This window comes from Triturus cristatus, chromosome 1_1, assembly GCF_964204655.1.
Source record: "Triturus cristatus chromosome 1_1, aTriCri1.1, whole genome shotgun sequence".
Classification (NCBI taxonomy): Eukaryota; Metazoa; Chordata; class Amphibia; order Caudata; family Salamandridae; genus Triturus; species Triturus cristatus.
This window is the reverse complement of record NC_140579.1, coordinates 1,244,253,679-1,244,273,741: the sequence shown is the minus strand read 5'-3', so window position 1 is coordinate 1,244,273,741 and position 20,063 is coordinate 1,244,253,679. Positions and strand designations below refer to the sequence as shown.

Genomic DNA, 20,063 nt, shown 5'->3' with positions numbered 1-20,063 from the left:
CGTGGCTTGCCAGACAGCAGCCACCAACCAAGGCCCCCCTATCCCTCATAGGATAACATTGGGCCTAACTCTCTCTGCACCCGGCCGTCCTGAAACCGCGGAGGGTGAACCAACTGTACCTACCTGACACTGGGGGACCCCTGAGTCTATGCCCGGAATTTCAACTGTGCCAGTCGGGTACTTACCCTTAAACCGCTAACTTCATTTTCCTCATAGGGTAACATTGACTGGCTTTTTCTTGAAAAATCTTCTAAGTGTGAACTTTTCAAAACTGCAAATATTCACTAAAAATCAGCCAAGTGACAAAAACGAATTTACTCACCTGCTCTTAGGTGAGCTCCCAGTGCTGGATCTTGGTGCCCAGCCCTGACTCTGAAAAGTGTCCACAACTGTACTTACCTCTAACTCATTTTTCTTCCATAGGAAACCATTGTCTGCTTTTCTGTGAAATTTCTTCTAAGTGTCTATTTTTGCAAAATTGAAATATTCTTTTAAAATCGTACCATTTCTGCAAACGAAATTACTTGCCTGTTTCTGATAAGGACCCCAGTCCTGGGTCTAGGTACCCAGTCCTGGATTACTAAAGTAACGATAAAGTACTCTACCTGCAATTTGAATTTCTTGCCATAGAGATCCATTGAATGTTTTCTTTGAAATATTTTCTAAGTGCTAACTTTTGAAATAGCTAAATATTATTTAAAAATCATTACAGTTATTAAGTCGACTTTCATCACTTGATTCTGAGTACTGACCCAGAGCTGGATCTAGGAGCCAGACCTGGAATTTCAAAAGTAATCTGAAAAGTAATGTATTACAAGATAACCTGAATTTACCATTGAGCTCAATGCATTGTTATGTTTAGGAAATAGGATTGTTTATTGCAACCAACTGTGACTGTTTACAAAAATCCATTGCTTATTGCAAAAGTATTAATATTCAATCTCTCATTCTGAGAAAAGTATATTTTTATTCCCTTTGTGGTTCTAAAAATTGTATTGTATATCGATTTGTAGAGCGCGATTGCTGCCCGACGTAAAACAAGCATATATTTTATATATATAAACCATTGGCCTAGAGTTCAGTTATTGAGTGTGTGAAACCATTTGCTGACTGAGTGTGTACAATAAATGCTTTACACTGTCCTCAGGTACTGCCTTACTGCTCGACCAAGCTACCACTTTTGAGAGTAAGGTCATACCTAACTTTGACCTCCATCAGCCTCTGGGGGACTGTGGACTCTGTACACCCTGTACCCATTAGGGAACAGTATATACAGAGCCACTTTCTCACATTGGTGGATCAGCGGTGGGATACAAACTTGCATTTGTTGGACTACTTGGTTACCATCTGATCACACGACAGAACTCTTAAAAATTGCCTTTAGAATTCTGATTGGTTTTTCCAAAATTACTAAAAGTCTTGCTAGGGCCTTGGTTAAGTCCCATTAGAATTTTAGAAAAATAAGTCACTATAGTCAGGGTAGAGGGTTAGAACTGTCAGGTTAGAATGTCTCAAACAAACCCAGCTATTAGTGATAATAATAACATGGACCTGGTGGAGGAGCTCGACCTCACACCTTACTTACACATGTCTTTCAAGGAATTGAGGTCCTTATGTAAACTCAAAAATTTACAAATGGGTCTGCATCCAACCAAACAAGGGCTCCAGGAGCTCCTGGCTGAGTATGCTAAAGACCACCCATCTGAACATGGTGATGGCCAGTCAGATGAGGAAAGAGAAACAGAGGAGGTGGACAACAACCTCCCCATACTATTCCCTAGGGAGGAGATGGCACCCATACCCTCCAACACAAGAATTAGCATCTGGGCACCTAGAGACCACACAGGTGGCTCTGGTCCCAGAGACAACACTGGGGAACCCCCCAGTGAAGGGGACAGCCTTGTGAGGCTGGCCAAAAGAATAGATCTAGAGTCCAGGCTCCTGGCTCTAGAAAAGGAAAGGAGAGAGATGGGTTTAGCACCCATCAATGGTGGCAGCAATAATAAAAACAAGGATAGGGAGGAAACTTCTGACCTTAAAATCCCCAAAGGGATTGTCCCTAAATTTGAGGAAGGTGATGATATCACCAAATGGTTCACAGCCTTTGAGAGGGCTTGTGATATCAGGAAAGTAAAGAAACCTCTCTGGGGGGCACTCCTGTGGGAACTGTTCTCTGGTAACTGCAGGGACAGGCTTCTGACCCTCTCTGGGCCAGAAGCAGGATCCTATGACCTCATGAAGGAAGCTCTGATTGAGGGATTTGGATTCACCACTGAGGAGTATAGAATTAGATTCAGGGGGGCTCACAAAACCCAGACCCAGTCCTGGATTGATTTTGTAGATTTCTCAGTGAAGACACTGGATGGTTGGTTAGCTGGACATGGTGTGCAGGATTTTACTGGATTGTACAATTTATTCATGAAGGAACATATTTTGAGTAACTGCACAAATGAAAAGTTGCGTCAGCATTTGGTAGACCTAGGTCTAAAATCCCCCCAAGAATTGGGAAAAAAGGCAGACCACTGGGTCAAGACTAGGGTGACTAGGACGTCCACTGGGAGGGACCAGAACCAAGGGGTCCCAAAGCCTCCCCAGAAGAAAGAGAGTGAACCCCTTGTGGATAAAAGAAAGGAGTCCCAGGTAGCCCCCCAAAAACCTGACCAGGAGGGTGGGCCCAAAGACACCTCACAAACTAAACCAGGGTACCAAGGTAAGAATTGGGATCCCAACAGAATATGGGGTTTCAACTGTCAGAAGGCTGGACACCACATCCAGGACTCTAGCTGTCCTAAAAATAAGGTTCCTAGTACAGCTCCAGGGGTGACTAGTGTAGCCCCAGGGGTTGCCAGTGTAGCTTGGGAGGGAGGGTCCTCAGATGAGGAAGTCCTCCTAGCTTTCAACTGGGGAATGGGCCCAAGAAGCAAGCTGGAGATCCCAGAAGGAAGTAGACACTTCCACCACCTACTGGAGAATGGAATCCCAGCCACTGCCCTGAGAGATACCTGTGCCAGTCACACTGTGGTACATGACAGGTTGGTATTCCCACACCAATATGTCCCAGGGGAAACAAGAAAGGTAAGAACTGTCCCAGGGGGAGTCACTGTTAAGCCTGTGGCTATAGTGCCCCTAGCCACAGCTGGGTCCCTTAGATGGAGAAAAGTGATAGTCAGTAAAAACCTCCCCCTTGATTGTCTCTTGGGGAATGATCACTTAGATGTGGAACTGAGCCAAAGAGGGGTGCTGGCCCAATGCCAGGCCTCGCCCAAAGAACCTGTGGGGGCTCAACCTGCAGTCAGTGCAGCTGAGTCCCAAAAGAGTGAGAAGAAACAGGGTAGGAAAGGTGGGCAACTGTTAGCCACAGTTCCAGAGAGCCAGGGAGATTCTATCCCAGTAAGGGAAAACTCCCAAAATGGCACTGGTAAAGCCCCCCCTAGCCAACAGCAAGACCTGACTAGTCAGGCAACTGTCCAGCCTGAATTAGTGGCTCCTCAGGTGGCAGAACAAGGGGTAGAGGAGGGGTGTTCCCTACCAAGAGTAGGGACTCCCTATCCTCAAACAGACCAACAGCCAGGACCCAAAGAGAACTATAAAATAGCCCCCTCACTTGCCAGTCAGGAGCTAAAGGTGTGGTTCTGGGCACTGACAGCTGTCAGCAGCCTCTGCTGGGTGTTAGCCTTCATGGCAGCCCTATCCTTGGCATGGTGGCCTAACCCCCTGCCAAATAGCAAGTCAGGCCCCCTGACCTTATTGGTCATGGTGGGGTTGCTCAAGCTGTGGGTAGCCTCTGTGGGTAAGCTGGGCCTAGCCCTGGCTAAGTTAGAAACTACCGAGGTATACACCTCTAAACCCAAAATAGAAAGATGGGACCAGGACAGTAAAAGACAAGGAGAGGAGCCTTGGGAGTTAGGTCCTGAAACTAATAAGACAGGCCAGTTCCCCAAAGGGACTGACCTAGGCAGAAGGATGTAAGGCAGAGTAGGCCCTGCAACTTTCAAACCACTTCCCCAACTCTTCCTCGCCTGAAAGACTAGGTAGACTCTCCCAGCTTCGGCAGAAGTCTCCTGGCCTTTGGGCTGGGGGGGGCTTGTGTGAGAAAGTGGGTTTCTGTTGCAGTAACCCCCCCCTTTTTTTGCCTAATAGCTGATGTACTTTTCCTTGTTGTGCCCTGGGCTCCTGCCAATCAGGTGCCCAGGGCCTATGTTCCTTCCTTAAAACACACAAACTCCCAATTGGCAAACCCTGGCCACATGTCAGCCCCTGGTAAATGGTACCCTAGGTATCCAGGGCCTTGTGACCAGGGAAGGCCTCTAAGGGCTGCAGCACTCATTGTGCCACCCTTAGAGGCCCTGTACCCTTACACACACACACACACTGCCTTTGCAGGCTGAGTGTCTGGGTGCAGGACAAAACAAAGAGTCGACATGGCACACATCTCTGTGTGCCATGCCCATCACCTACACTGCCAAGGCATATGTCAGCCACCCCTCTGGCTGGGTGCCTTATGCCTATGGTGTGGGCACAGGAGCAGGAGCCCTGTGCCCCTACAGTACCCAGGTCCATTCCTGGGCACTGTAAGTACAGTGCTGCCTTTTACAAGTACATGGTGCTGAGAGCTCGTCAAACACGAACCCCACAGCACCATAATGGCAACACTGAAGACTGGGAAGTTTGGTATCAAACTTCTCAGCACATTAAACCCACACTGATGCCAGTGTGGGATTTAATGTACTAAGCACCCCAGAGGGCATCTTAGAGATGCCCCCTTACAGCTAACCTACAATCCACGTCTGCTCTGAGGCTGCCCAGGCTGCCACACAGCAGACACGTTGCTGGACCCCTGGGTGGGAGAGCCCCTGCTCTCCCGGGCCTGCAACAATGCACATCCTGGGTGAGGTGAGAAATCTCCTCCCACAGGATGAGCAAAGGGAAGCTTCAAAGGCATGCCGCCAGTTGGAGTTTCCCCAGGCCACTGCAACCCCCCACTCTGGCAGGAAGCTTGACCGGAAACCCCATACAAGGACAGGGTATGTGCCAGCCTGCCCACCCCACCCCTCAGGTGGGGGAGGCGAGGTGAAGCACATCTCCGGGCTCTCGCCATCTTGAAGATGGGAGGCCCTACCCTATCAGGATTAGGCTACTGCCCCCCTCCCACAGGAGAGAGGCAGGATAGGGGGTGTACCCACCCCAGGACAAGGACCCATTGGTCCCTGGCCTTCACCTACCTGTAACGCCCCTAAATCTAGTATTTAGGGGCCCCCTGAACCTTCCTTCCCCAGATCCCAGATTCGAAACTACAAGAAGAGCAAGAAGAACAAAGACCTGCCCTGCAGCTGCTAAAAAGAGGAAGACACCAACTGCTTTGGCCCCAGCCCTACCGGCCTGTCGACCCTCGAACCTGCTCCTGCTCCAGCGCGGCATCTCTTGTGGCCAGCAACCTCAAAAACCCCAGAGGACCTGGCTACCTTTGAACTCTAAAGCCCCTGGGACTCCCATGAGTAGAGGCTCTACTCAGAAACCTATCTCTAACCCCTGGCAGCAGCCCGGAACCGCGAACCCAGCACACTCTGCACCAGCCAAGCCTGGCCAGTGCCGGAGTGAACAAAGACCCTGAGGACGACCCCACGGCGACTGTGACCCCGAGTCCGGCACCCAAGGACCCCCCTCGACATTCCGGAAGAAGTCTGCAGCCTCAGAACAGAGTGCCACCCCAACCGCGATCAACAAGAGGGTAAGATTCCCGACATCAAAAGGCACCCCTGCACCCGGCGCCCTGCGGCCCCCTGTGCCCAATCCCGGGGTACCCACCTAACCTACAACTACCCAACTTACCTCTCGAAGTGGTGGTGGCATCTGAAGCATCCTCGTCCCCGAGCTTGCAGCCTTTTTCCAAACCGGAATATTCCCATTGACTTCCATTGAGCGCCCGAAGGCTCAAAAGCACCCTGCACCCAAGTGGCCCTGGCAGTGCACTCTCTACACTAACCTACGTCCCCACTTGCCCTGAGTAAGTGACCAGGAGCCCAGCTCCCACAGCCGCGTGGCTTGCCAGACAGCAGCCACCAACCAAGGCCCCCCTATCCCTCATAGGATAACATTGGGCCTAACTCTCTCTGCACCCGGCCGTCCTGAAACCGCTGAGGGTGAACCAACTGTACCTACCTGACACTGGGGGACCCCTGAGTCTATGCCCGGAATTTCAACTGTGCCAGTCGGGTACTTACCCTTAAACCGCTAACTTCATTTTCCTCATAGGGTAACATTGACTGGCTTTTTCTTGAAAAATCTTCTAAGTGTGAACTTTTTAAAACTGCAAATATTCACTAAAAATCAGCCAAGTGACAAAAACGAATTTACTCACCTGCTCTTAGGTGAGCTCCCAGTGCTGGATCTTGGTGCCCAGCCCTGACTCTGAAAAGTGTCCACAACTGTACTTACCTCTAACTCATTTTTCTTCCATAGGAAACCATTGTCTGCTTTTCTGTGAAATTTCTTCTAAGTGTCTATTTTTGCAAAATTGAAATATTCTTTTAAAATCGTACCATTTCTGCAAACGAAATTACTTGCCTGTTTCTGATAAGGACCCCAGTCCTGGGTCTAGGTACCCAGTCCTGGATTACTAAAGTAACGATAAAGTACTCTACCTGCAATTTGAATTTCTTGCCATAGAGATCCATTGAATGTTTTCTTTGAAATATTTTCTAAGTGCTAACTTTTGAAATAGCTAAATATTATTTAAAAATCATTACAGTTATTAAGTCGACTTTCATCACTTGATTCTGAGTACTGACCCAGAGCTGGATCTAGGAGCCAGACCTGGAATTTCAAAAGTAATCTGAAAAGTAATGTATTACAAGATAACCTGAATTTACCATTGAGCTCAATGCATTGTTATGTTTAGGAAATAGGATTGTTTATTGCAACCAACTGTGACTGTTTACAAAAATCCATTGCTTATTGCAAAAGTATTAATATTCAATCTCATTCTGAGAAAAGTATATTTTTATTCCCTTTGTGGTTCTAAAAATAAAACAAGCATATATTTTATATATATAAACCATTGGCCTAGAGTTCAGTTATTGAGTGTTGAAACCATTTGCTGACTGAGTGTGTACAATAAATGCTTTACACTGTCCTCAGGTACTGCCTTACTGCTCGACCAAGCTACCACTTTTGAGAGTAAGGTCATACCTAACTTTGACCTCTATCAGCCTCTGGGGGACTGTGGACTCTGTACACCCTGTACCCATTAGGGAACAGTATATACAGAGCCACTTTCTCACACAGTGGAATATTCTAAGGTGAGGAATATGCAGTTAGATGTCCCTACCAGAAGTTAAATGAATGAGGAACCCATTAGCAATCCACCACATGGGACTATGTTGTCTATGCAGTTTATACAGAAGTGAAAATGCATTTCAATCAGAAGCAGATATTGATCATCAACAGAAAGATACCTCATATGATATTACTAATGTGACTGTCATGTCATACATTTATGAAATGTCGGTTTAGGAATCCAGTATATTCCAATTAAGAACAGCAAACAATCACCAAGTGATATACCACCATGACCAGATGCAATATAATAGTATTAAAGTAGTTTGTTTTGTTTTTTACGAATAAGATGTTACTGCTCTGACCATTTAATTAATTGTCTTCATGAATGAGGGAAGCAAATGTCTGAAAAGAGTAACTTGCGGCCTTAAATTAATATTTTCTTGGCTGAATAGGAAGTTTAACTAATGAACAGAATCATTGCCAAATGTAAATATAAAACTTCAAATAATATATAAAATAGATAATGAATCCCATTGAAGACAGATGGCTTACCAAGGCCAAACAACATAGTTGTCAACCATACACTTACCCTTTGATCCACTAAGTTCAAACCCTGTGTGAACTTCCCTTTCTTATTGTGTTGCGAGTTATCACAATCGTATTCCACTTCAGGCTTGCTAAGATCACGACAGAAGGTACAAATCCAATCGCCACTAAAGATAGAAGGGCAATTGTCTCATAAGTTACGGTATTCAACAATGTAACTCATACAATTAACATGACATTAGCAATGAAAAATTACACTTGATGTAAAAGAATAGCATTCTCTGAGGTTACAGCTTTAAAATGTGCTTGAGAGTCAATATCACATTTATTGTAAGCAACCACTGGGCAAACACGTTTATTATGCTTTGCAAAGTAATCCTATAAAAATACCTAGGAGAAAGTATTTCTTTATTTTCTTTAAATATAGCGATCTATCAAAAATAGGCTCTTTGGTTAACCATTTAGGAATGTCAATGAAAACACTAAAAACTTGTTTAGGACACAGTTGGATACATAATTATAAGCTCATGCTGTGAAAGCAATAATGCACGTCTGATAACAGACTGGCATGAACTGTAGCTGTGAAAGAATCTACCTTCTAAGATGTAATTACTGGTGTGATATGTAGGTTAAGATAACCGAACTCTAGTACTTCAGGAGCCAAATCGCTACATTCAGTTGTCCTGGATCGGTGTGCCTTATCTCTCCATGGTTCTGCATTAGCAATGTTGGGGAGAGGCGTAGTTTATGGTGTGGAACTACTGAGTGTTCCAGTAGTGTTGTGAACCACGGTTGGCGTGCCCGTGTGGGAGCCACTAGGATCATTTTGAGAGACTGTTGTCTGAGCTGGAGTACTACTAGGGGAACCAACGGGAGTAGCGGAAAAGCGTACGCAAATCTGCCTGACCAGTTCATCCATATCGCATTGCCTTTGGACAACGGGTGTGGGAAACTGGCGGCAAAGGTTGGGCATTTTGCATTTGCGGCAAACAGATCTATGTCTAGTTGACCCCACAGCTGGAAAAAAGGTTGGAGAACTTGGGGATGAAGTTCCCATTCGTGTATCTGCTGTGTCTGTCGACTTAGCATATCCGCAATCGGATTGTAAACTCCTGGAAGATGTTCTGCCAGCAGCTATATATTTTGTGGAATGGCCCATCTCCAAATGTTTTGTGCAAGCTGGGACAGCTGCAGACAACGTGGGCCGCCTCCTTTCTTTATGTAGTACATGGCTGTCATGTTGTCCGTCCGGATTAGGACAGTCTTGTGTTGTAGATGTACTTGGAATGATTTTAAAGCTAGAAATATTGCTAGTAATTCTAGGCGATTGATATGGAGCACTTTCTGTTGAGTGGTCCATTTGCCTTGAATTGTATGGTTTAGGAGATTGGCCCCCCCAACCGATGAGTGATGCGTCTGTCAGCACTATCTGCGGAACCGGCTCGAGGAACGGCCGCCCTTTGTACAGCTTTCGTGTGTTCCACCACTGCAGAGAAATATGTGTGCGGCTGTCCACCAACACCAGATCTGTAAGTTGTCCTTGAGCTTGGTTCCACTGGTTACATTCCTGTAAGGGGCGCATCTGAAGTCTTTCATGAGGTACGATAAAGATGCAAGAGGCCATCATCCCTATGAGTTGCATGAATACCCTTGCTGGGAGGGAGTGGTGCGGTTGAAATTTGCCGCTTAGGGCTTGCATACTGGCTATCCTGGGATATGCCAGAGCTTTGGAGTTGTCTACTGTGGCCCCTAGATACTGATGTATGTGAGAGGGCTGTAGATTTTACTTGGGGTAATTTAGTATGAATCCCAAGTAGTGTAGCAGTTGGATAGTTTGAGGAGTGTGATGAACGCATTGGTTGAATGACTTGGCTTTTATCAGCCAGTCATTGAGATATGGGAAGACATGGATTTGTCTTCTTCTCAAGTGTGCTGCTACTACCGCAAGGCACTTTGTGAACACTCTGGGTGCAGTGGTCACCCCGAATGGAAGGACTTTGAACTGATAGTCTTGTCCGTCCAGTATGAACCTTAGATACTTTCTGTGAGCAGGGTGTATGGGAATGTGGAAGTAGGCGTCGTTGAGATCTAGTGTGGCAAGGAAGTTGCCTTGTTGTAGCAGTGGGAGAACCTGTTGAAGAGTGATCATATGAAAATGATCGGACTGTATACAGAGATTGAGGGGTCTGAGGTCAAGTATTGGCCTTAGGGTCCCGTCCTTTTTGGGGATTAGGAAATACAGTGAGTAAAACCCTGTTCCTTGCTGCTGTAAAGGAACTGGTTCTATTGCGTGCTTTTGAAGCAGTGAGAGAACATCTTGTTTTAAGAGCATAAGGTGTTCTGTGGACATTGGGCGCTGTTTGGGTGGAATGTTGGGTGGGGTTGCTGAGAGTTCCAACCAGTAACCATACTGGATAATTTGTCTTAGCCAATTGTCTGTTGTAATGGAATCCCAAACAGGTAGGAACTGTGAGAGTCTCCCCCGACTGGAGTGGAATGGTCTGGAGGGAGCGGAGGGACGTCACTGTTTAGTAGTGGGGGAGGTACGAGTGTTGTTACTTCGGCCTCTCCCTTTGTTGTTTCCCCTGTATCCGCCTCGAAAATATCCTCTATTGGGGGATGTTTGAGTGGTGTTTTTATAGGAAGAGGAAGCGGTGTCTGTTGCAATGTTTTTGGATGCTCTCCTATAGAAGGAGAGACGAAAGGAACCACATGTGGATGGAGATTGTAATGCTCCCATGGATTTAGCAGTCTCCGTGTCCTTTTTCATCTTCTCTAGAATGGTGTCTACAGCTGGTCCAAAAAGTTGTTCCTGATTGAACGGCTGGTTGAGGATAGTTGATTGAACCTCCTGTTTAAACCCTGAAATGCGTAACCAGGCATGTCGTCTGAGTAGCACACTAGTATTAACAGATCTAGAGGCTGTGTCAACTGCATCAAGGGCACACTTAATTGATGCGTTGGTTATTAATTTGCTCTCCTGGATTAAATCATTTGCCTGGGTTTTGTATTGAGCAGGCAACTGTTTTAATAGGGTCTCTAGTCGGTCATAGTGAGCCCTATCATACCTAGCAAGTAATGCTTGGGTGTTGGCTATGCGCCAGTGATTAGCTGCTTGAGCAGCAACTCTCTTGCCAGAGGCATCTAGCAACTTAGATTCCTTATCCGGAGGTGGTGCGTCACCGGAGGTTTGAGAGTTGGCGTGTTTCCTAGTGTTAGATACCACTAGTGAGTCTAAGGGTAGTTGCCCCTTGATGTAGGTGGGATCGTCGGGGCAGGCTTATACTTTATCAATCCTGGGATTGAGAATTCTAGCTCTAACTGGGTCTTTGAATATGTCTGGGGTATGTTTAATGATTCACAAAACTTTAAAGATAATCCGTGGTCTGTACATGCAACTGTTGATCTTGGCAAATTATAAGCACAAAAAGTACTAGTACTCAAAATGCAATCTCAAAAAAAGAAAGAAAAGGAAGATAGGAACCTAAACAGGATTGAATATGCTACTTACCAGTATGCATCTGTTCTTGGCATGTAGGGCTGCTGACATTCATATCTGTGCATAGATCGCCGCCTAGTGTTGGGTCCGGATGTTTGCACGTTGTTGTCCTGGAAGAGTCTTCGAAGTATCCTTGGATAGGTGACTCCTCCCCTGGACTACAGTGCGCATGGGCATCCTCTCCATCCTCAGATTGTTTTTCGCCATTGTGGCAGTGATGGAGTAGATACAGAAAGTGATGACCATGCTTGCAATAATTCTGAGAGCTGCAGCTGCGACAGGCGCCGGGGAGGAGGGAGGGCGATATGAATGTCAGCAGCCCTACATGCCAAGAACAGATGCATACTGGTAAGTAGCATATTCAGTTCGAGGCATGTGGGCTGCTGAATTCATATCTGTGCATAGAATACATAGCAGTGCCCTCTATTGGCGGCGGCTACCCGTGCCAGCTGCAGCGGTCTGAAAAAGTGTTTTGAGAACAGCCTGTCCTACAGCTGCCTGCTGTTTTGACTGCACATCTACGCAATAGTGTTTTGTAAATGTGTGTGTAGTGGACCATGTGGCTGCTCTGCATATATCATGCAGGGGAATGTTTCCTAGGAAGGCCATGGAAGCCCCCAACTTGCGTGTTGAGTGGGCTCGTGGTGGAATAGTTAATGTGCGTTTTGCCTTTTGATAACAGATTTGAATACACTTAACTATCCATCTGGCTATCCCTGCTTTGGAGATGGCGTTACCTTTGTGGTGTGGGGCAAAGGCAACGAACAGTTGTTTTGTCTTCCTGAAGGGTTTAGTCCTGTCGATGTAGTACATGAGGGCCCTCCGTACATCTAGTGTATGTAATGCCCTCTCTGCAACAGTTTGTGGGTTTTGGAAGAAAACGGGCAGTTCAATAGTCTGGTTCATGTGGAACTGCGATATTACCTTGGGCATGAATTTGGGGTTGGTACGTAGTACGACCCTGTTGGCGTGAACCTGAATAAATGGCTCTTGAACGGTTAGTGCCTGGAGTTCACTAACTCTTCTTAGGGAAGTGATCGCTACCAGGAAGGCTACTTTCCAGGTAAGGAATTGAATCTCGCATGAGTGTAGAGGTTCAAAGGGTGGACCCATCAGGCGTGTGAGGACCAAGTTGAGGTTCCACATTGGAGCCGGTGGGTGACTAGGTGGAATGACTCGTTTGAGTCCTTCCAAGAATGCTTTGATGGCAGGCACTCTGAAGAGAGAGAGGTGCTGCCTGGTTTGCAGATAGGCTGATATTGCGGTCAAATGGACCCGTATAGAGGTGTACGCCAGATTGCATCGGTATAGGTGTAAGAGGTAACATATGATGTTGTGGATGGATGCGTCCAGCGGGTTAATGTCATTATTACCGCAATAAATGACGAACCGTTTCCATTTGGCTGCATAGCAAGCTCTTGTAGTGGGTCTCCTGGCCTCCTTGATGATGTCCATACAGTCAGGTGGCAGATTGAGATAGCCAAACTCTAGGACTTCAGGAGCCAGATCGCCAGGTTCAGCTGTTGCGGATCTGGGTGCTGAACCTCTCCATGGTTCTGCGTCAGATGCGCGGGTTTGATCCGCAGCCTTTGATGCGGTACCACGGAAAGTTCGAGGAAGGTGGTGTACCACGGCTGGCGTGCCCACGTGGGAGCAACTAGGACGAGTGTCAGGGAGTGTTGTCGGAGTTTGCGAGCCACCAGCGGTATCAACGGTGCTGGAGGAAAAGCGTACGCAAATTTGCCGGACCAGTTCATCCATATCGCATTGCCCTGCGACTGCGGGTGTGGGAATCTGGCGGCGAAGCTTTGGCATTTTGCGTTTTCGCTTGTCGCGAATAGGTCTATTTCTGGGTGACCCCACTGCTGGAAGTACGGTTGGAGTACCGATGGGTGTAACTCCCACTCGTGCATCTGGTGGCTGTGTCTGCTGAGCAGATCCGCCATCTGGTTGTCCTTGCCGGGGAGGTGTTCCGCCATGAGGAACATGTTCCTCTGAATGGCCCACTTCCACATGCTCTGAGCCAGATGAGACAACTGTGGAGAGTGTGTCCCTCCCTGCTTCTGTATGTAGTACATTGCGGTCATGTTGTCCGTCCGGATCAACACGACCTTGTTGCACAGATGTACTTTGAAAGCCTTCATGGCCAGGAAGATTGCCATCAGTTCCAGAAGGTTGATGTGCATCTTCTTCTGTTGTGTCGTCCATAGTCCCTGCACTGTGTAGTGGAGTACATGAGCTCCCCATCCCTGGAGAGACGCGTCCGCTGTCAGTACTATTTGTGGAACAGGCTCTTGGAACGGTCGGCCCTTGCAAAGGTTTTGTGGATTCCACCAATGCAGAGAGTTGTATGCCCGACCGCTCACCAACACTAGGTCTTTCAACTGTCCTTGAGCCTGATTCCACTGACGTGCTAGGCACTCCTGAAGTGGGCGCATATGTAATCTCGCGTGCGGGACTATGAAGATGCAGGAGGCCATCATGCCTATCAACTGCATAAACACTCGCGCTGGAAGCGAGTGGTTGGGTCTGAACTTGGAGATCAGCGCTTGTATGCCGTTGATCCTCACTAAATTTGGCTGAGCTGTGGCCGCCAGAGTGTCTATAGTCGCACCTAGGTACTGTTGTACGTGTGCGGGCTGGAGATGAGACTTTGGGTAATTTAGTGAGAATCCCAGACTGTGAAGAAGGTGAATGGTACGGGACACGTGGCTTGCACATTGCTGGGCTGATCTCGCTTGAACGAGCCAGTCGTCTAGGTAGAGGTAGACGTGTATGTGCTGTCTCCGTAAATGTGCCGCCACCGTAGCTAGGCACTTTGTGAAAACCCTGGGCGCTGTTGTCACGCCGAAGGGAAGGACTTTGAACTGATAGTGCTGCCCCTGAACAGTGAACCTGAGGTATTCTTTGTGTGAGGGGTGGATGGGTATGTGAAAATACGCATCCTTGAGGTCCAGTGATGCTAGGAAGTCTCCCTGCTGGAGAAGCGGAAGGACTTGCTGTAGAGTGAGCATGTGAAAGTGCTCCGAAAGAATGTACTGGTTCAGGGGTCTCAGGTCTAATATAGGCCTGAGCGACCCGTCCTTTTTTGGAATTAAGAAGTATAGGGAGTAAACCCCCGTGCCCCGCTGGTGGACGGGTACGACCTCGATAGCGCCTTTTAGAAGCATACTTTCTACCTCTTGCTGTAAGAGCGTCAAGTGCTCTGAGGACATAGGACGGTTTCTTGGTGGTATTGTGGGTGGAGTGGAAGTTAACTCCAGACAGTAACCGTATTTTATAATATCTTTGACCCACCTGTCCGTGGTGATGGAGTTCCACGTGGACAGGAACCGTTGTAGCCTTCCCCCGACAGGTGTTATGTGGTCGGGAGGAAGGGAGAGGGCGTCACTGCTTGTTCTTGGGGGAGGACCTGGTGTTGCCGTAGCCACGTCCTCTGCCCTTGGTACTGGAGCCACGATAGCCACCTCGGGTGTTCTTATCGTAGGTGGTCTGCGTATTACCCTTGTTATATGTTTGTTGTGACCCCTGTCCTCTGCCTGCTCCCTTGTTTCCGGGGCGACGAAAGGAGCCGCTCCGAAAGGACTGAGTTTGTAGGGCGCCCATGGACTTTGCAGTGTCCGTGTCCTTTTTTATCTTCTCGAGGGTGGCGTCAACCTCAGGCCCGAACAAAAAGTCGGGGTTGACGGGCTGATTAAGGATATTGTTTTGTACCTCAGGCTTGAATCCTGAGATACGTAGCCAGGCGTGACGTCGTAGGATGACGCTAGTGTTGATGGCCCTGGCAGCCGTGTCAGCAGCGTCTAGTGCACATTTGATGGCAGCATTTGTGAGTAGCTGTCCCTCTCTGATAAGGATTTCTGCACCTTCTTTGTAGGGGTCAGGGAGGTGTTGAAGGAGTTGCTCCATTGTGTCATAGTGCGCCCTATCGTAGCGAGCGAGGAGCGCTTGAGTGTTAGCTATGCGCCATATGCTTGCAGCTTGTGCGGCAACTCGCTTGCCGGAGGTCTCCAGCACCTTGGACTCCTTGTCCGGGGGAGGAGCGTCACCGGTTGTCTGCGAGTGTGCCCTCTTGCGGGCATTCGCCACAACGATGGAGTCGAGTGGTAATTGTCCTCTGATGTAAGTAGGATCCCCAGGTGCTGACCTGTATTTCTTATCGATCCTGGGGTTTATCACTCGTGCCCTGGTGGGTTCCCTGAAAATGTCAGTGGCTGGCTTAAGGACCCCCTTCAACATTGGCAGAGTCTTTACATGTCTTTCTGAGGATGCAAAGGTGTCCATTAGAAAGTCATCTTCGATGATATCAGAGTGAAGCTGTACATCATGGTTGTTCGCCGCCCGTTCAATCAGAGCGTTGAACGCCGCAGTATCCTCTGTGGGTGACGTTTTTGCCCCATATAGTTGTGGGTCCTGTGCATCAAGAGGTGCACTGGGGTCTGCAGGGTCGCCCCAAGTTTGGTCAGGGTCCTGCTGGTCATCAGGGTCCGTGTCCACATGGTAGGGGACTTGTTCACCCATGTAGTCCTCCAATGCATCCGTGTCGGAGCGTGTGGGGGAGGCCCGGTGTGGATCCTGGAAGGGTGAATGAAAGGGTTCATACAGGAGAGGTTCTGTGTCCACAGGCAGCTTCCTCTTTAGCGGGATCCTGAAAGGTTCCAATGGCGGTTCCGAAGTTATCCTTCGGTCGTGGAGAATCATCCTGCCAGTGTCGGCGTCGATGACGCGTGACGGAGACGGCTCGACAGGCGTAACCGCAGTTTTGGTGGCCTGTGTCCTGAGTTGAAACGCCTTCGGGATTGTGGATGGAGGCAAGCCGAAGGTAATGCTGGTCGGCACCGACGAAACCGCTGGATCGATCGAACCCGACTGGTCCTGGAGGGCAGCCTTGGTTTTGCAGCCTGGCATTGCGCCAGGCCGTACTCGGGGCGCCTTAGAGGTCGGGTCCCCCGCCAGGGTCGTCGAGGCGGCTGCAGATATCTTCTGCGCCCGTGGTGCATCGAGCCGAGGTGCGGAGATCACCGTCGACGTCTTCGACACGTGAGGTTTCGGTGTCGTCGAGGGAGTGCTGCGAGGCGTAGCAGGCGGGACGGCCCTCGGTGTCGGTGGCGTCGACGCCGGTAACCGAGCAGGTTTTTCGGCGCCGATGGCCTTCTTCCGTTTGTCGACTCCCATGTCGCCCGTCTCGAGTTCGGCACCGAAGTCCCCCTTGGTGCGGTCGGTGCCGACACGGTGCGCCGGCGTCGAAGGTGTTGAAGGCCTCGATCCGACTAGCGCCACTTTCAGTTTCGGTTTCGTAGGAACCTGAGCAGCTTTCGGTTTCGGTTTCGTGGAAGGGAAACCAGCTGGCTTAAGCGGTAATGGCTGCCGCTGAACGTCCGAGGCCGGGCCCGAGGGCGGGGCCGAAGGACTGCGTGATAGGTCTCGGGTAAGGCCCGAAGGCGATCCCTCGACCGGAGCCATAGTCTGTGGCACTGGTGAATTCTCGGTTTGAACAGGTAGGCCTTGTTCAACATCGGAGCTACTCTCTTCGGCCCCTAAGGCCTCCTCGTCGTCTCCTACCTCGGTGTCGTCTTCACCTCTGTGGAAGAGTGACTCGTCGGCCTCGTCCGATCCGGGTTCTTGGTCGGAAACGGGACTGGAGGGTAAGACTTCTACTTCTTCGACGTCGTCCGCGTCGTCGAAGATGTCAGCTGGGGCCGGTGCCGCGTGCTGCGCTTCGAGCCTCGCCGCTCGACGATTCCGCAGAGTCTTCTTTGAACGGAACCGGGCACAGGCCATACATGTCGACTCGTCGTGGTCCGGCGAAAGGCATTTGTTGCACACCGGATGGACGTCGATGTGTGGGTACTTCGCATTACATACCGGACACCTTTTGAATGGCGTCCTCGATTCCATCGTCGAAGTAGTTGATGGACAGGTAAATGCGAACAAAGTCGGTGCTGAAAGTTAGTAAACTAACAGAGAGTATCGAAAACCGATCGATAAACAGTACCGACGCGAACTAAAGGCCTTGTGGCCTCGACAAAATTTTTTCCTAACTTGAGCTAAGATAGCACATCCGAACCCAATGGCGGAAAAAAACAATCTGAGGATGGAGAGGATGCCCATGCGCACTGTAGTCCAGGGGAGGAGTCACCTATCCAAGGATACTTCGAAGACTCTTCCAGGACAACAACGTGCAAACATCCGGACCCAACACTAGGCGGCGATCTATGCACAGATATGAATTCAGCAGCCCACATGCCTCGAACTATTGGTTTCCCATCATTTCACCAACGTGACCAGTGTCATCATTTGGGTTTACCAAACAACTCATATGATCTCCTCCTTTTGTAATCATTGGTGGAGTTTTGAATGAGTTGTATCCTCTCATTAGATTCTTAACAGAGAGAAAAGAGAGACCTTAGGGCTAGGTCAAAAATAAATACTATAGTGAAGATAGGGGAGGGACTAGCTCTATGACCACTCCTCTAGGAGGGTCAGGGGAGGGGGTGGTTACACCCAATTCCCTTTGTCCCGTTTCACGCCAAAGCAGGGGCTGGTAGCCCCTGAACCGGTTTGAGCTGGCATATGCACAGAGGAGCCTACTGCTCCCCCAGTGCAGGACTTCAAAGCACTCTAAGAGTGCACCCACCCAGCTCAAATACACTAAATCCTGTCTGGAAGGTGGTGACACCACCCTGTGACAGGATGCCTATTGTTGGGCCTCCTCCACTGCGAGTTTCAGTCAGCAGCAGGAGGGCAGCCCAGTGTCTGTGCTGGTGGCATCCATTTTGTGATGCCAGGGCTCTTTCCGATTTCTATCGTGTTTCCACAGTGGGTACATGTCATCCCCTCTAGAAGGGTGGGATCATACTCCCACACCAGTTACTGGTGTGGGGGTATGATTCCAAGATGTTTGACAATAAACACGACATGTTTTGATGCAGTCATTCCAAAGGTAGCATTAACCGGGAGGTTATAATGCACTTAAGAGTATATGGTTTAACCGCATCCACAAACAGCCACAGGTAATAGACCCTGCCAGCTTCAGAGGGGCCCTGCTCAGGCAGAGGCACCCCCTCACATTGTAAACCAAGCACCCTGCCCTCAGGATTGATAGGGCCTGCCATAGGGGTGGCTGATAGGTTTATATGTGTGTGTATGGTGAGATATAGGAACCTATACATCTGTGAGGAGTGCTAACACTACCTCACCCAGGCTGCAGTAGCATGCCTGAGATGTCAGATTTAGTCTGCCTCCCAGGGGTGGCATAATACATGCTTCACCCCCTGCTAGGCCTGTAAAGTACCCATGCCCTTGGTACCTAAGGTACCATATACTAGGGGCTCATAAGGCACCACAGTAACCAATCACTAGTGCATCTAAAATGCACTCCAAGTCGTTTAGAGAGAACAGAGAGACTGGGGCCCTGATTAGCAGGGACCAAGCCAGACTATAGCCAGAAACCAGTGTATACATCAGAAAAATTGGGGGTAACATAAGTGCAGATCCTACTCTCCTACAGGGTCTTATAGGTGAAGTGGCACAGTCTTTTTTCTTTACAGGCACTGCAGGAGTGTCGGATGTGTCCAGCTTCCTCTTCTTGTGTGGAACAGCAGCCACATGTCCTGTTTTAGGGTCTATATGCAGTTTTTTCTGCTTGGGATCGACAGGATCCGGACGAAAAAGTTCTTCCTCTTCAGTAACCGCTTTTGGCGCTGACTTTTTCGGGTCCAAGCGCGGTTTGGATTTTTGCTCAGAGGCCTTAGGAGTTGGTTTAGGGTCCTTTGGCTTGGCTATGGAGCTGGAAATCTTTTTCGTTCCGAAGGTTTTGGCTTCGTAACTGATAGTTAGGTCTCGCCTGACCCAGCGCTTGCACTGGTCTGGCGAGACTTAAAGTAAGGGCTTCAAAAAATGCTACTGCTGGCCACAGCTTGCAGTGCATGTGTGCGGGCTTGAGCAGAGGCGCCTTATGGCGTGATTACTGCTGCGCGCACCACTCGCGCACATGCACTGCAAGCTGTGGCCGGCGGTAGCATTTTCCCCCCGCCACGGCAGTCATTTCTCAAAGCGGGCGCTTGCTTTTTTTTCTTCTGTTTATTACTTCTATGTAGTAATGGCGGCACCCGTGCTTTAGCTTAAACATCTTAGGCTAAAGTCAGGTGCTGAGAAAGTAAAGAAATAGACAATTCTTTACTTTTGAAGCAATCTCGGCACCCGACTTTAGCTTAAGATGCTTAACTTAAAAGCACGGGTGCCGCCATTACTACAGAGCAGTATTAAACAGAATCAAGTATTGGCATAGCCAATAGGTCTGGCCTTTGGGACCTTATAAGTATTTAGTTATGCAACTGTTGCATGGCTAAACACATAAGGTCCCAAAGGCGAGACCTATTGGCTATGCCAATGCTGGTTTTTCTTTCGGGGTCGAGGTGGTCGGTGCCGACTTCTTTTGGGGAGTAGGTTGGTCTCCCGTCTTCGGTGCCGAAGGGGACACTGATATGCGGTTTGCTTGGTCCCGAGCTACCGGAAGGCTTGTCTTTTATCTTTGGAGCAGAGACCGAGGGCGGGGCTTCTGAAGCTTGTTTTCGGCGCGACGGGGGCCAGGGCCTTCTTTTTTCGTTGACCAGGTGTGATGTGGTCGTCTGAGTAGTCTGCTTCGGACACGAGCTGCAGGTCCTCAGAAACCTCCTCCGGGACATCAGGGCCTTCGTTGAAGATGTCCACTGGTGCCGGAGCGGCTTGCTGCGCCATG

At 49.0% G+C, this 20,063-nt stretch overlaps 1 protein-coding gene across 2 annotated transcripts in view; it reads right to left on the bottom strand.

The window, feature by feature from the left end:
* The window catches only part of TRIM33 (tripartite motif containing 33), a 695,715-nt gene that overhangs the window by 253,948 nt on the left and 421,704 nt on the right, over positions 1 to 20,063 (bottom strand). For both annotated transcript variants that reach the window (XM_085652097.1, XM_085652090.1), the window contains one exon: positions 7,868 to 7,991. In XM_085652097.1, coding sequence (XP_085508223.1) covers positions 7,868 to 7,991 — 124 coding nt within the window. The remainder of the gene's footprint in view (positions 1 to 7,867; positions 7,992 to 20,063) is intronic.